Genomic DNA, 12,205 nt, shown 5'->3' on the forward strand with positions numbered 1-12,205 from the left:
ATGTCAAGTATTTTAAACATTAATACTCCGTTGAAACTAGTATGTGACTAATGGATGGACAATTAGAAAAGTTATGGGAGGTATGATAATTGCTGCAAAAAGTTTATATAGGCAGAAATGAAAAGAGATTGAAATACTGTTGTGGAATGGCTGAAGATTATAGAATCAAGCTGCCCAGAGTTGCTTTGGAAAGTAATATGGGCAGCATGTAAATTAATTACATAAATAAAATTAGCAGAGATGGCAAAATTGACTTGTCTAATAGAGAAAGGACAATAACCATATTTATATCATGTAGATCAGGAGTCTCCAACCTTGGCGACTTTAGAACTTGTGGACTTCAATTCCCAGAATTCTTCAGCCAGCAAAAGCTTTGATTGGAGATCTCTGATGTAGATTATTTATGAAGGTGTTGAAGAGCACTGGTCTCAATATAGAATCTTGAGGTAGTCCATGCTCAGTGGTGGGATTCATTTTTTTTTACTACTAGTTCTGTTGGCGTGGCTTGGTGGCCATGGAAAGGGAAGGGTACTATAAAATATCCAGTCCCTCCCTACTCCAGAGGAAGGTTACTGCAAAATCCCCATTTCCTCCCAATTGGCTGGGACTTGAGAGGCAGAGAATAGATGGGGGCAGGGCCAGTCAGAGGTGGTATTTACTGGTTCTCTGAATTACTCAAAATTTCCGCCACCGGTTCTCCAGAACTGGTCAGAACCTGCTGAATACCACCTCTGCCCATGCTTCTATGTTAGATGTAGTTCAGTAGTGGGTTCCGGTATGGTTGCAACGAGTCTTACCATCCATTGACGCTTCCGCAACGCTCCAGCTGCTTGGCGGAGCGTCGCACAGGAGCTGTACGTGCCGTGCGTATAAGCGCCAAAGAGTTTAAAGACAGGTAAGGAGCGTGGGCGGGCCCTCTGGAGCATTGTACCAGAACGGTATCCTGTGCTCCAGGCAGGTTCCAGTACACCCGTACCGGGGTGTACCGCCTGCAACCCACCACTGATGTAGTTCCATTGAGGACTAAATGCTGAATGGATCAACCAACTGCATATCCATCTGGTGGTAGTATCTTACTAATAATAGACTATGGTCTACTTAGTCAAATGCCTTACTGAAGACCACAGCATTTCCTTGATCCACTAATTTTGTCACTTTATCAAATAAGGCAATAAAGTTTGTCTGGTATGATGTTTTTAACAAACCTATGCTGGCTTCTAGTAATTATCTTACTTATTTTTAAGTATTTCCAAATCCACTGCCTGATTATCTTTTCCAGGATTTCCCCCTCTGCTGTTTCAGAGTCCTGCTTTTGGTAGTTGGACTATTTTTCCTTCTGCATGAAGAGAGATACCAAGAAGGAATTAAGCTGTTCCACTTTCTTGCTGCAGCCTATAACCACCTTGCCATCTTCTCCCATTAGTGGACTGATCATTTCCTTGACTTTCTTCTTGTTCCTTACACCTTACTTTTGGCAGTTGTTACAAGTCTTAGTTCATTCTGAGGTTTAGGTTTCTTCACTTGGTCCTTGCAAACTTGGGCAGTTTGCCAGTATTCTGTTCTAGTTATCTGCCCCCCTTTCCATTTTTATACTTGTCCTTTTTGTCTCCGTTACAATTATCTTGCTTATCATTCTGAATTATCTTCTGCATACCTAGTCTATTATTTTTTTCCAATTTCCACCTACCATTTCCACCTCTCTCGACACATTTCCCCAAAAATTCCATTTTCCTTTTCCTCCAAGCATATGCCAAGTCATTATTTTCTGTTCTTCCTACAGATCTAGAGCAGGTTTTTCATAAGAACAAGGAAAAATGCAATTGAAACTGATAATGAAGGCACTTATAGCAAGGCAAGTATAAAATCTTTGTAAGACTTTCATCCTTCTCAGGCATAACAACAGAACTGTATTTATAACCAGAAAAGATCGGTTCCACCACAAAACCGCGGTAGACTAAAGCGCGCTCGACGAAAGCGCGTATGTGACGTCATCAGTGTGACGAAAACAGCACGCTGTGAGCGGTAAACTTAAAATTAACGCGTAAATCTAAACCTAACCCCCCCAAACCTAATCCTAACCCTTAACCTAACCCTTAACCTAACGCTAACCCTTAACCTAACCCTAAACCTAACCCTAACGCTTAACGTAACCCTAAACCTAACCCTAACCCTAACCCTTACCTTTATGTGAATCGGCTTGCTTTAATTTAATTTTAATTTAATTTATTTTTAATTTTATTTGTCGCGCTGCTGATGACGTCAGGTACGCGCTTTAATCGGGCGCGCTTTAGTGGACCGCAGTTTTGACGGGTCACGAAAAGATCAGTTGCTAAGAAATATTGAAATCTGCAAGTTGCTTACAAAGAGTACTTTAGCATTTCTTTTTGACATTGTAAGAGCTGATTCAATTGTATAAAAATTCAGGATTAAGATTAACAAGAGCTCATCTAAGTAAGCGAGGCAAAAGTTTAGTTGATGAAAAGAAAGCATGTCATGTTTTTATTATATTGTATTAATTTTTTTTCTAAAGCCTTTTTCTTAACAGTTTGTACATTTGCAATAAAACACTTTGCCCTAATAGATATTAAATACTAAGAAAAAATTAATATCCCAATCTGACATAACAATTTATTAAGGATCATATCTAAACAGGAATGATTTTTAATATTAAAATTGTACTTGAAGTACATGACTTTACATTTAACTAGCTTGAGTCTTTAATCACTTGATATGTTTCGGTTTATAGGACACACAGTATTTTTAATACATGAAATTTGATACACCAATTATGGTTGGTGGAACATAGTGTGGTATGCTTGCACACTCTTAGGTTCTTTGTTTTGGACAATAATTTGTAGACATTCAGCTAAGTATAAGATACTTATTCAGCTGTTTTTAGTTTTCAATTTTTTGCCTGATACTAGAGGTATTGCAAATTTTACAGTGAAAAGAGAGTAGCATTATGTATGATAGAGGAAAGTAAATATGAATCAAGTTGAAATTTCTGTGAAATTTACACTTATAAAAAGGCATATAAAAGGTAGTATGCATATTTTTTCTTCTTCAGTATAGTTTCTTTATATGAAGAAAAAAGTTTCTAAATATTTGAGGTGGTATGTTGTTTTTTAAAAAAAGATTTAATATTTTTCCTACAGTTCTATAATACTGAATTCAGACAGAATCTCAATCTATAGGACCATGCATTCTAAAAACAGTCTGGGACTTCAAGTAAATATTTGTACATCAAATGTTTAGAAATACCAAAGCACATATCTTCTGGCACTACCAACCTGTATTACGTCTTTTGCAAGCAATAATTTGGGTAATGAATGAAAATAAAGATTCTGGTTTCTCAATTGCACTTCCTTTACGAGAACAGAAATCTATGTTGTGGATTCAAATCTTACAAGTGAAAGCATAATCAAGATGTTAAAAAAAATCAATTCCCATTTTTATACAGAAACCATTTCCATTGTTGTCAATTTTTAAATTTTGAATACCCACTGTTCAAGAGTATTTATTATTAGTTTTACAAGGCATTCTTGTTTCTTGCAGAATGACAAAATGTATGTGGAAAGTTCAAGCAATGTCCAAATGCTGATTGCAGTTTCTTTAAACAAACATATTCTTCAGTCATATTTTCTTTTTCCAATTTCTGTGGCTCTGACCTATCAGTTAGTGTTTTCTGTTTTTATTAGTTCTTTGATGATGTTCAAAATTTTGTCATCTGAAAAAAAGAAGTGTTAAGTAAGAAATAATAAACTTAATTCTTGTCACCACTCAAAATTATCATGGGTGTATTGTCAAATGTCCAAATGCACTGTACTTGGCAAAAAAGGCCACATAGAATTGCAAGGCCAGAAAATTATAAATAAGAAAAAGTTAGCATCTCTACTGCTGGCATCGTTAAGCTGCTTCACATAGTTTAATTAAAGTACAAACCATAGACTCAAGTTTTTCCCCTCTTTCTTATAGTTTCATAATCACTGAATGCCCATTATATGGAAATAGTTATTTGTTTAGGACTTGCTGCCACTGACTTTACCACTGAATTTTTGTTTAGTTTCCAGGCACTGAAAAACTTTAACTTCTCCCCCCAAAATTGATTAAAATTGGAAATCTTTTGCTAGCCTTGCCCTCTAAATTCAATGATGTGATTCACTGAAGATCTGAAAAGTAATGACAGTATATGGTAAGTAGCTATACCTATGCTACAAGATAATTTACGTGTTTTGTAGGAAAATATGCAGGAACCATCTCCCAAAAATGCAGGAAGTTTTCCCACATATCTTACATATATATTCATTCATTTTTTCATGGCAACATAGAAACAATAAAATTACCTTCAAGGGACATTTTAGGGTTTTCAAGTTTTTGCTTTAAAACAGACTCGATGAGTGCTCTCAGTTGTTTGAAAATTACTGCAATTTTTACAGGGGCCTGTGAAAATAATAATGTTGAATTTATTATTTTATAAATAAATAGTAAGATTAAAACAATTTTAATGACTGTGGCATTGAGATAACTTTTGGAACACATTTGCCTGGAGAGACGTAATGATGCTGCTTCAAATTAGGAAGGAGTCAAGAATTCCAGTGTTAGAACTTATTCTATTTTATAACCAATGCACAGTTATTCCTTATTAAATCAGTTTCCTGTTACATCCCATTCAGGTCAGTATGAACTAATTAGTAATATTTTAACAGGAGGTCCTTAAAATTATAGTTACATAAGTTAGATGACACAGGAAACCGCAATACCTCAAACTGAATGGAGAAAACACTCAAGCCAATGACCAAAACATTATTTGTGCTATTTTTTCTTTACAGAATCTGAGAAGGAAGCCTGGTAAGTTTGAAAACGCTTATTATCAATAAATATGACAAATCCATTTTCTTTGTAATCTGCTTTCTATCAGAATTTAACTGTCTATGGACTTTGCACACTAAATGAAAACACAGTTCAGTGGTCTAACAGGATGCTTCTTAACTCACACATAACGTAAGATATACCTGAAAATGGATCCAGCCATCAACTGATAAAAGGCGTTCACGATGCAACACTTCTATGTCTCCACCAAAAAGTAATATTGGAAAGGGGGAAATTAAGGTTGTTTCTTTCAAGAACACCCTGGCATATCTGATCTGAATGGAAAAGGCAAATACAATTAATTTGGTTTATCAAATTTCTGTTTTTCATGCAGCAATTGTTTTTCTACTCAGGGAATTCATTTTTATACCCATTTGAAGATATGATTAAAAAAGCATTATATTCAAGGTCCTTGTCAAAAATGTTGATGCGTACAAGAATAAAAGTACTTTTTAAAGGACATACTTGCATAGTCTAAATATTCTGCAAGTTTTAAATAAGTAGCATTGGTACTTACAAAATTATAGCACTATATATCAATTTAACAACAAAACAAACTTTTTACATCAAAATAGTATGAAAAAAGGCATCTGCACATAAAGCACTTCAAGATAATTCAGTCTTGTAGTAAGCACTCTACTGATATTTGATCAGGCTACTTTTATACAGAATGGCTAGAGTCCACCAATCAACTGCACAAGCTAAGAAAAGCTTTGCTAGCTTCAATAATGATGAGCCTCCATTAATAATAATGGTCTAGTAGAACCCCTAAAAGAGAGCAAACCAAGTCTGTAATTCCTGGATAAAAGGACCCACTTAGTGCAGCATCTAAATTTTACCATCTTTAAATAAGTGTTCTCCAAAACACATACACTGAAGTCCTCTATCCTTTAATCCCCGTAATAAACAGAAACCCTGTAATAGAAGCAGTGGTGGGATTCAAATAATTTAACAACCGGTTCTCTGCCCTAATGACCAGCTGGGTGGGCATGGACCAGTGGTCATATGACCGTGTGGGCGTAGCCAACTCAAAGTCACTCCCATCAATGGGTGCTTTGCTTTAGCTGTTACAATGTAATAAGGGTTAACCAGAGAGGCAGTTTCTGTAAGCAGGGCAATAAAGATTAGGCTAGAAACAACACCAGAATGTTTCCTTCCTGCCTTCCTTACAGGATTAGCCCTGTAAAAATGGAAAAAACCCAAAGGAGATTTCTTCCAACAACCGATTCTCCAAACTGCTTAGAAAGTTAACAACCGGTTCTCCCGAATAGGTGCGAACCGGCTGAATCCCACCACTGAATAGAAGTGTAGAACATAAACCTTTTATAGTAAGCCAAACATACTTAGAGCCATAAAGCATGCCCACCTCAACCATGTGGATAAATCCTACCTTAACGTAATACTGCATTTTTATAACACACACATAAACAAAATTAACTTACCTTCTCTTGATATAGCAGCCATCCGTAGGTCTGCAGATCCCTATTTACAGAAGAAGGGTGTACCTGTGCTTTACCCTGAGCCGTCTCTGCTATGCATGCTAATTTCTCTGTAACATCCACAGACTTGGTGTACATTATCTTCCCAACATTGTCATACAGCCCTGCAGTTAGCACAGCTTTAAGGAGAACCAGTTCTTGTAGTGACAAGGAATGTATTCCTTCATGACGAGATGAGGGTGCAGCAAACCCTGCTGTCTGAACCACTCTGATAAGTTCCTGTTTTACATCCTAAAATAGATTTATTTGGTTGTGATTCATTATTACACTTGCACTTTAGCACACTGTAACTACATATACATTTATAATTTGCTTGTTGCCTCTAATACTGCCCACAAAAACAATTAGTGCAGATAACATCTATCATGACTGATATCTGTATCTCCATCTCACCTATTTGCCCTTGCATTATAGGTAACAAAGGAATTGATATCAATGGTATTTAATTTTCAAATCTTAGAATCAGGCTAAAAATACAAACCACATAAATGATTTCCTGAGAGTTAACACAATTATTAAGTGGAACAACTTGCCTGCAGAAGTTGTGGGTGCTCCAACACTGGAGGTTTTTAAGAAGAGATTGGACAACAATTTGTCTGAAATTGTATAGTTTCCTGCTTGACCAGGGGGTTGAATTAGAAGACCTCTAAGGTCCCTTCCAAATCTGTTATTCTGTTATTAATATTCTTCATTGTGGATTTTTTGCAGATTAGGAAAAAAAAGATTAAAAGCATTATAGTACCTCAAGTGTTAGTAGTGAAGTTCTGTTCAGAAAATTTATCCTACAATAAGTCATTTCAGCACGATAACCTCCTTCAGAGCGGGCTTTCTTCCAGCTAGATAAAAGAAAAGAAAATCATTTTTTTTAACACTGTAAAATATATCAGAGTTGATTAAAAATGGTCTATCATTTAAACCAGTGATGGCTAACCTTTTTGTCAAGGCATGCCAAAAATGGAAGGAGTGTGGGGTGGGGGAGGGGTCGCATGCGTGTGTGCCCGCATCCATAATGCAATGCTGCCCCCGCGCATGCGCGCAGGCCTCACAAAAGCCTCCAGACTTCTGGTTTGGGCGTTTGCAGTTTTTCGCCCTCCGGAGGGAGGGCGAAAAATGGCCAGCACTCAAGACCATGCGCGCTGGAGCTGACAGGGCAACACCTTGCGTGCCCTCAGAAATGGCTCCGCATGCCACCTGTGCCGTAAGTTCGCCATCACAGATCTAAACCTCAAATTAAAGAACCTATACTTAGAACTATATTCTCTTTAAACAACATAAGGATCTTTTACAACAAAAATGTTCAGGATCTTCTTGTTTTTAATAGTAAGCAGATAGCAGCTAAAATTATATAAAGTAACTATCTTAACCAGACCCGGGGGATGGGGGGGGGGGAGAATCTCTAAAGTGCTTTCGTCAGTATAGCTAAGGGTATTCAATGACCTTTCACTAAAACTCTTTGGGTGCTGAATGTTATTGAGTACTGTATTAAGCAAGTCTATAGATACATAGATACTGTATTAAACAAGTCTATAGATTTGAGAAGTACAGGGCAATCGTTATACTAGCAATTCCACCTGCAAAATTATTATTAGACTATGCAATAAAGTTGCTATACTCTCTCACAGCACAGCCCTCAACCTGCAATAAAAATGGAAGAATGAATGACTATTCAATGTTACTGTTTAATATTTTCTCAAATAAACTTGCACAATAGGAATATAAGTAGAAAACGTGGGGTTATCATAAACTACATTTTGAGCTTCAGTCTGTAACCAATATTTAATAAAGTTGTAGCATGTTTGGAAAATACTACACTTAACCATAACAGCAGTTGCCCTGCATTACTCAATGGCTCACTTCATACCGGTATATAATTTAAAGATAGGTGTCTAAATCATGATTTGCCAAATATGCTATTGTTACTTGGCTTATGCAGAACCAAAATGAGTGAATTCATATATCATGCTAAAAATAACTTGTGACTAAACCAGGCCTTTTTAAACTCAGCCTCTCCCAAAGTAGATGTTTTGAAATTTGCTTTAATGGGTTTATTTTTCAACTACAGCAGCACATATTTTGATGTTGGAGACTCTTCAAAGCTGATTATGAAATGCAAGAACAAAAATAAGAATTCTTGCCATTTGAATCTGGTCTCTCCAATCCTTTGTATATGCTGTTTTATACTTTTTATTAAGATTTTACAGATTCATTTTTCCATCAGAATGTAAATTTAAGCCAACCTTGCTATTTTAAATAATCTGAATAGAATTTGATTTAGTTATACCTGGACGAAAGAGCACTAGGAAATCTCAGCACTATAAATTAGTAAGAGTAGCCAAAACATCTTGGAAGAAGCCACTTCTGTTTTCTTTTATTAAGTAAACCAGGGGTCCCCAACTCCTGGCCCACAGCCCACAATTGAGACGTGGCCTATTCGGAATTGGGCCACATGAGTGGCTGGCCGGGGTATGGTGCATATGCACATGAGGAGGTCAAATTGCATGAGTGCTGGGCACACGTGCGCGCCAGCCTACGGGTTATGTAAGTCAAGCTGTGCGTGTGCACACCAGTCCACCAATTGCGTGGCCAGTTCCCTTCTCCACCCACCAGCTGGGCTGCCAAACCATAAAGGTTGGGGACCACTGAAGTAAACTTCACATATGTGCCCTAAAAGTCACCATGATTCAAACTTATCTCAAAGGACAAATTATAGAAGGACAAGCAGAGTGAATAGAGAAAGCAGTTAACCGTAACAACATTCTTTCCCAGGTTGGAATGTAGTGTAGTTGTAGAGGAAGAAAGCAATGGAAGGACAGATGAATTAAATTACAGTGGCAGTAAAGAGATAAATAAACTTATCCTAAGAAAAAACCATTTCAATTACCCCAGATATGCTTTGTAAATTGTCAAATGGTCTGAACAGGCCAATGCCAAAAAAGATTTTGCCAGATCTGCTTCATCTTTTCTTCCAATTGGGGTAGTAAATGGAGACTTTTCGGTCATTACAGCTGCAAGAGTAGCCTACAAAATATGACAATATACAGCAACATTTATATTTTTACTCATTTGTTTTTTTAATAAAATGTTTTTTTTAGAATAATGAATAAGGTCTCTATCACAGGACTGAACCATATTAATGCATATTGAGAATAAGCTGTTTACACATCAAAAGCAATGCAATCACAAGAGCAGCCCAAGACTGGGAACTGCAAACATCCTATGCAAAGAGCTTACTTCCTTGCTCTTGATGTGTAGAAGAGCAGCTTTTTCTCCAGAAACCTCTTTCTCTCTAATCTCTCTTCTCTTAGAGGTGGAAGGGGACAAAAAAAGCAATCAATTTCTTTAGGCAATCTGTCCTTTGCCCGATTGTCCAGCCCCATCTCACAGAGCAGAGCGGTTGAAGAGAAAGACAATTCAAGAGAGATTATGCTGTTTTCTGCACATCAAAATCAAGGTAATCTTGCCAGCAGCAGAAAAGGTCAGGCAGAGAGATTGGCTACAGAAATAACTGGTTTTTTTTTCTACCCATCTCTTGCAAAGCAGAGATTGGAGTGAAAGAAATTTCAATAGAGTAACCTGTGCACCCATGGACTACTCAAGTGCCTGCTTCCAATGTGTATAAGACAGTAAGCACTGCAGGCACTTGACTACTAAAAACGGTGGGGGTTAGGAGGCAAAATAAATTGAGTAGTTTTATCTCCTCTCAGTCAGAAAGCAGAGTCATTATTTCTCACTTAGTGACCACTTCGATCAGTGGCGAAGTTTCTGGTTCCAATTACACAAGAAACAGTTACACAAGAACCACCTGTAAGATGCTGGACTCTGGGAAAGGGTTAGCGACATTTTCTGATGCTATCATGAAAAAAAAAGATTTGCAATTCCTATACAATCTTGTGAGATTTTAGAACTCAGATATATTTCATGCTATTTTGACATTTTATTTTAGATGCTATGAGCACTTTATGAGGATGTACAATGCACAATACTACAAACTTTTAGTGAGGATTGTCAGAATCTAAAATCTTGAAGGATGAAAAGTTCTATATGAAAATAATATAGAGAGACATAATAAAGTGACCAGACATTTATGAACGATTTGGAAATGGGCCAACATTTTGTTCTTCAAAGTACGTTGGATTTCAAAAATCCCAGAATAAACAATGAGCATTAGTTTTGCACTGAATCAGCTGAATTGGTATTTTAAATACCATAAACAGTATGTAACCTACCAGTAAGTATAGAATAGGTTCTCAGATTAACATTTATTTCATGAGCTCTGAGCCTGCCTTGGCAAGTAATGGGCTACTCATTTTAGTCATCAACTTACCACTGGATCCAAGCAGCCAAAAATAGCACCAAATATAAGCATTTTACCAATCTTTACATTGACTGGCAAGGCTGCAAGATGTTGGCCTAGAGGAGTCAGCTTAGGCTCACTTAATTCACAAGCCCCAATTTTCCTCAGAAGATACATGGCTTTGGCAACAATTTGATTCTGAGGTGGGTCTAATGCCTTGGAGAGGAATTCTTCAGGAGAACCAAGATTACATTTCTACAGATAAAACAGATTAAAAAATAAAATAGAATGAGCCTGAAAAGATATATAATTCTTATTCATTCCCACATTTAATCAACATTCTAGCTATTTCTAAATTATTTATTTTCATGTTTACTACCATAACATATACACTATACAGTACGATGGGATCTCGGGTTTCAAAGTAACTTAGTTAGCGTATAGGTTCCATGCATTTTGATATATGAGTAGGGTCTATTTGTTATCTTTGTTCAGTCAGCTATACATCTTGAACTCATATAATTGAACTCTTTGTCCTATCTTGGAACTATATGAATAGTTTTGTTAAGATAAAGCAAAGCTAATTTGCTTTGCTTCGTAGTCACTTCCCATACACCTCTGTTTGTAAAACTAGCATCCACATCTAGCACCTTTAGATTTATACCAGGATTTCATGCTTGCATGGGATATACATGTACACTGTACAAAAGTCATAATACTTATTTAATAAGTCCTGGTTTATTTTTCATTTATGAAAACACACATCATTCAAAGCATCTTTTTTTAAATAGGAATGGTAAATATGATATTACATAATTGTCTATTCCTTCACCTCTTTCTTATTTCCATATATCATATGGGCATTTAGATTATGACTAAACTTTCCTACCAAGAGATTACAATTTCATGCAAAAAAAAATTTTTTATTTAGAAAGATAAACAATTGCAATACACTTAGTCAGATTCTCAAGGTTTCCTAGTAAATCAAAATAATGAATATTTAACGCTGAGATGTCATACCATGATGTGAAGACACAGTTCTTCCAAGGGAACACGCAATATTTCTGGAACTGAATATTCTAGGAAACCTTCAAATCTGAAAAAGCCATAAGGCGAAGAGCAAAAGAAGTGATTTAAGCTGCTACATTCCAATATTTATTATGGAACTTATAATGTATAAATACCTATAATTACAATAGGAATCATTCATTTGCATTCATTGGCTAGTTTAGTTCTGTAGTTTCTCCCAAAGGATTATTCATCTTTCAATGAAATATAATATGGTTAATAAACTTTGCATCTTTGTAGTGAGACAATTTAATAGGTAAATGAATTATCGTAACAGAAGTGCTACAGTTTTAGCAAATGGTTCCATCTTGAACATAGAATACTTTGATAGTTACAATAATTTTACCTGTCTCGGGTGTAGAGTCGAAAGCAAAATCCATCTCTGACACGCCCTGCTCGCCCCTGACGTTGTAGTGCACTAGCTTTACTGACAAAAGTCTCTTCCAATGAGCTCATCTGACTACTCTCATGGTAC

General features: G+C 36.4%; 1 protein-coding gene across 2 annotated transcripts in view; it reads right to left on the reverse strand.

The window, feature by feature from the left end:
- Positions 1-2,474: 2,474 nt before the first annotated feature.
- Positions 2,475-12,205, reverse strand: part of DHX29 (DExH-box helicase 29) — a 31,777-nt gene continuing 22,046 nt past the window's right edge. For both annotated transcript variants that reach the window (XM_087715500.1, XM_087715501.1), the window contains exons 19-27: positions 12,077-12,205; positions 11,683-11,758; positions 10,693-10,917; positions 9,250-9,386; positions 7,111-7,204; positions 6,312-6,599; positions 5,013-5,144; positions 4,344-4,440; positions 2,475-3,727 (exon numbers count right to left, since the gene is read on the reverse strand). In XM_087715500.1, the coding sequence (XP_087571626.1) occupies positions 3,672-3,727; positions 4,344-4,440; positions 5,013-5,144; positions 6,312-6,599; positions 7,111-7,204; positions 9,250-9,386; positions 10,693-10,917; positions 11,683-11,758; positions 12,077-12,205 (1,234 nt within the window). In that variant the 3' untranslated portion in view covers positions 2,475-3,671. The remainder of the gene's footprint in view (positions 3,728-4,343; positions 4,441-5,012; positions 5,145-6,311; positions 6,600-7,110; positions 7,205-9,249; positions 9,387-10,692; positions 10,918-11,682; positions 11,759-12,076) is intronic.

Source organism: Thamnophis sirtalis, unplaced genomic scaffold (genome assembly GCF_051295495.1).
Source record: "Thamnophis sirtalis isolate CommonGarterSnake01/CBP01778 unplaced genomic scaffold, rThaSir2_p1.2 scaffold_5, whole genome shotgun sequence".
Taxonomy (NCBI): Eukaryota; Metazoa; Chordata; class Lepidosauria; order Squamata; family Natricidae; genus Thamnophis; species Thamnophis sirtalis.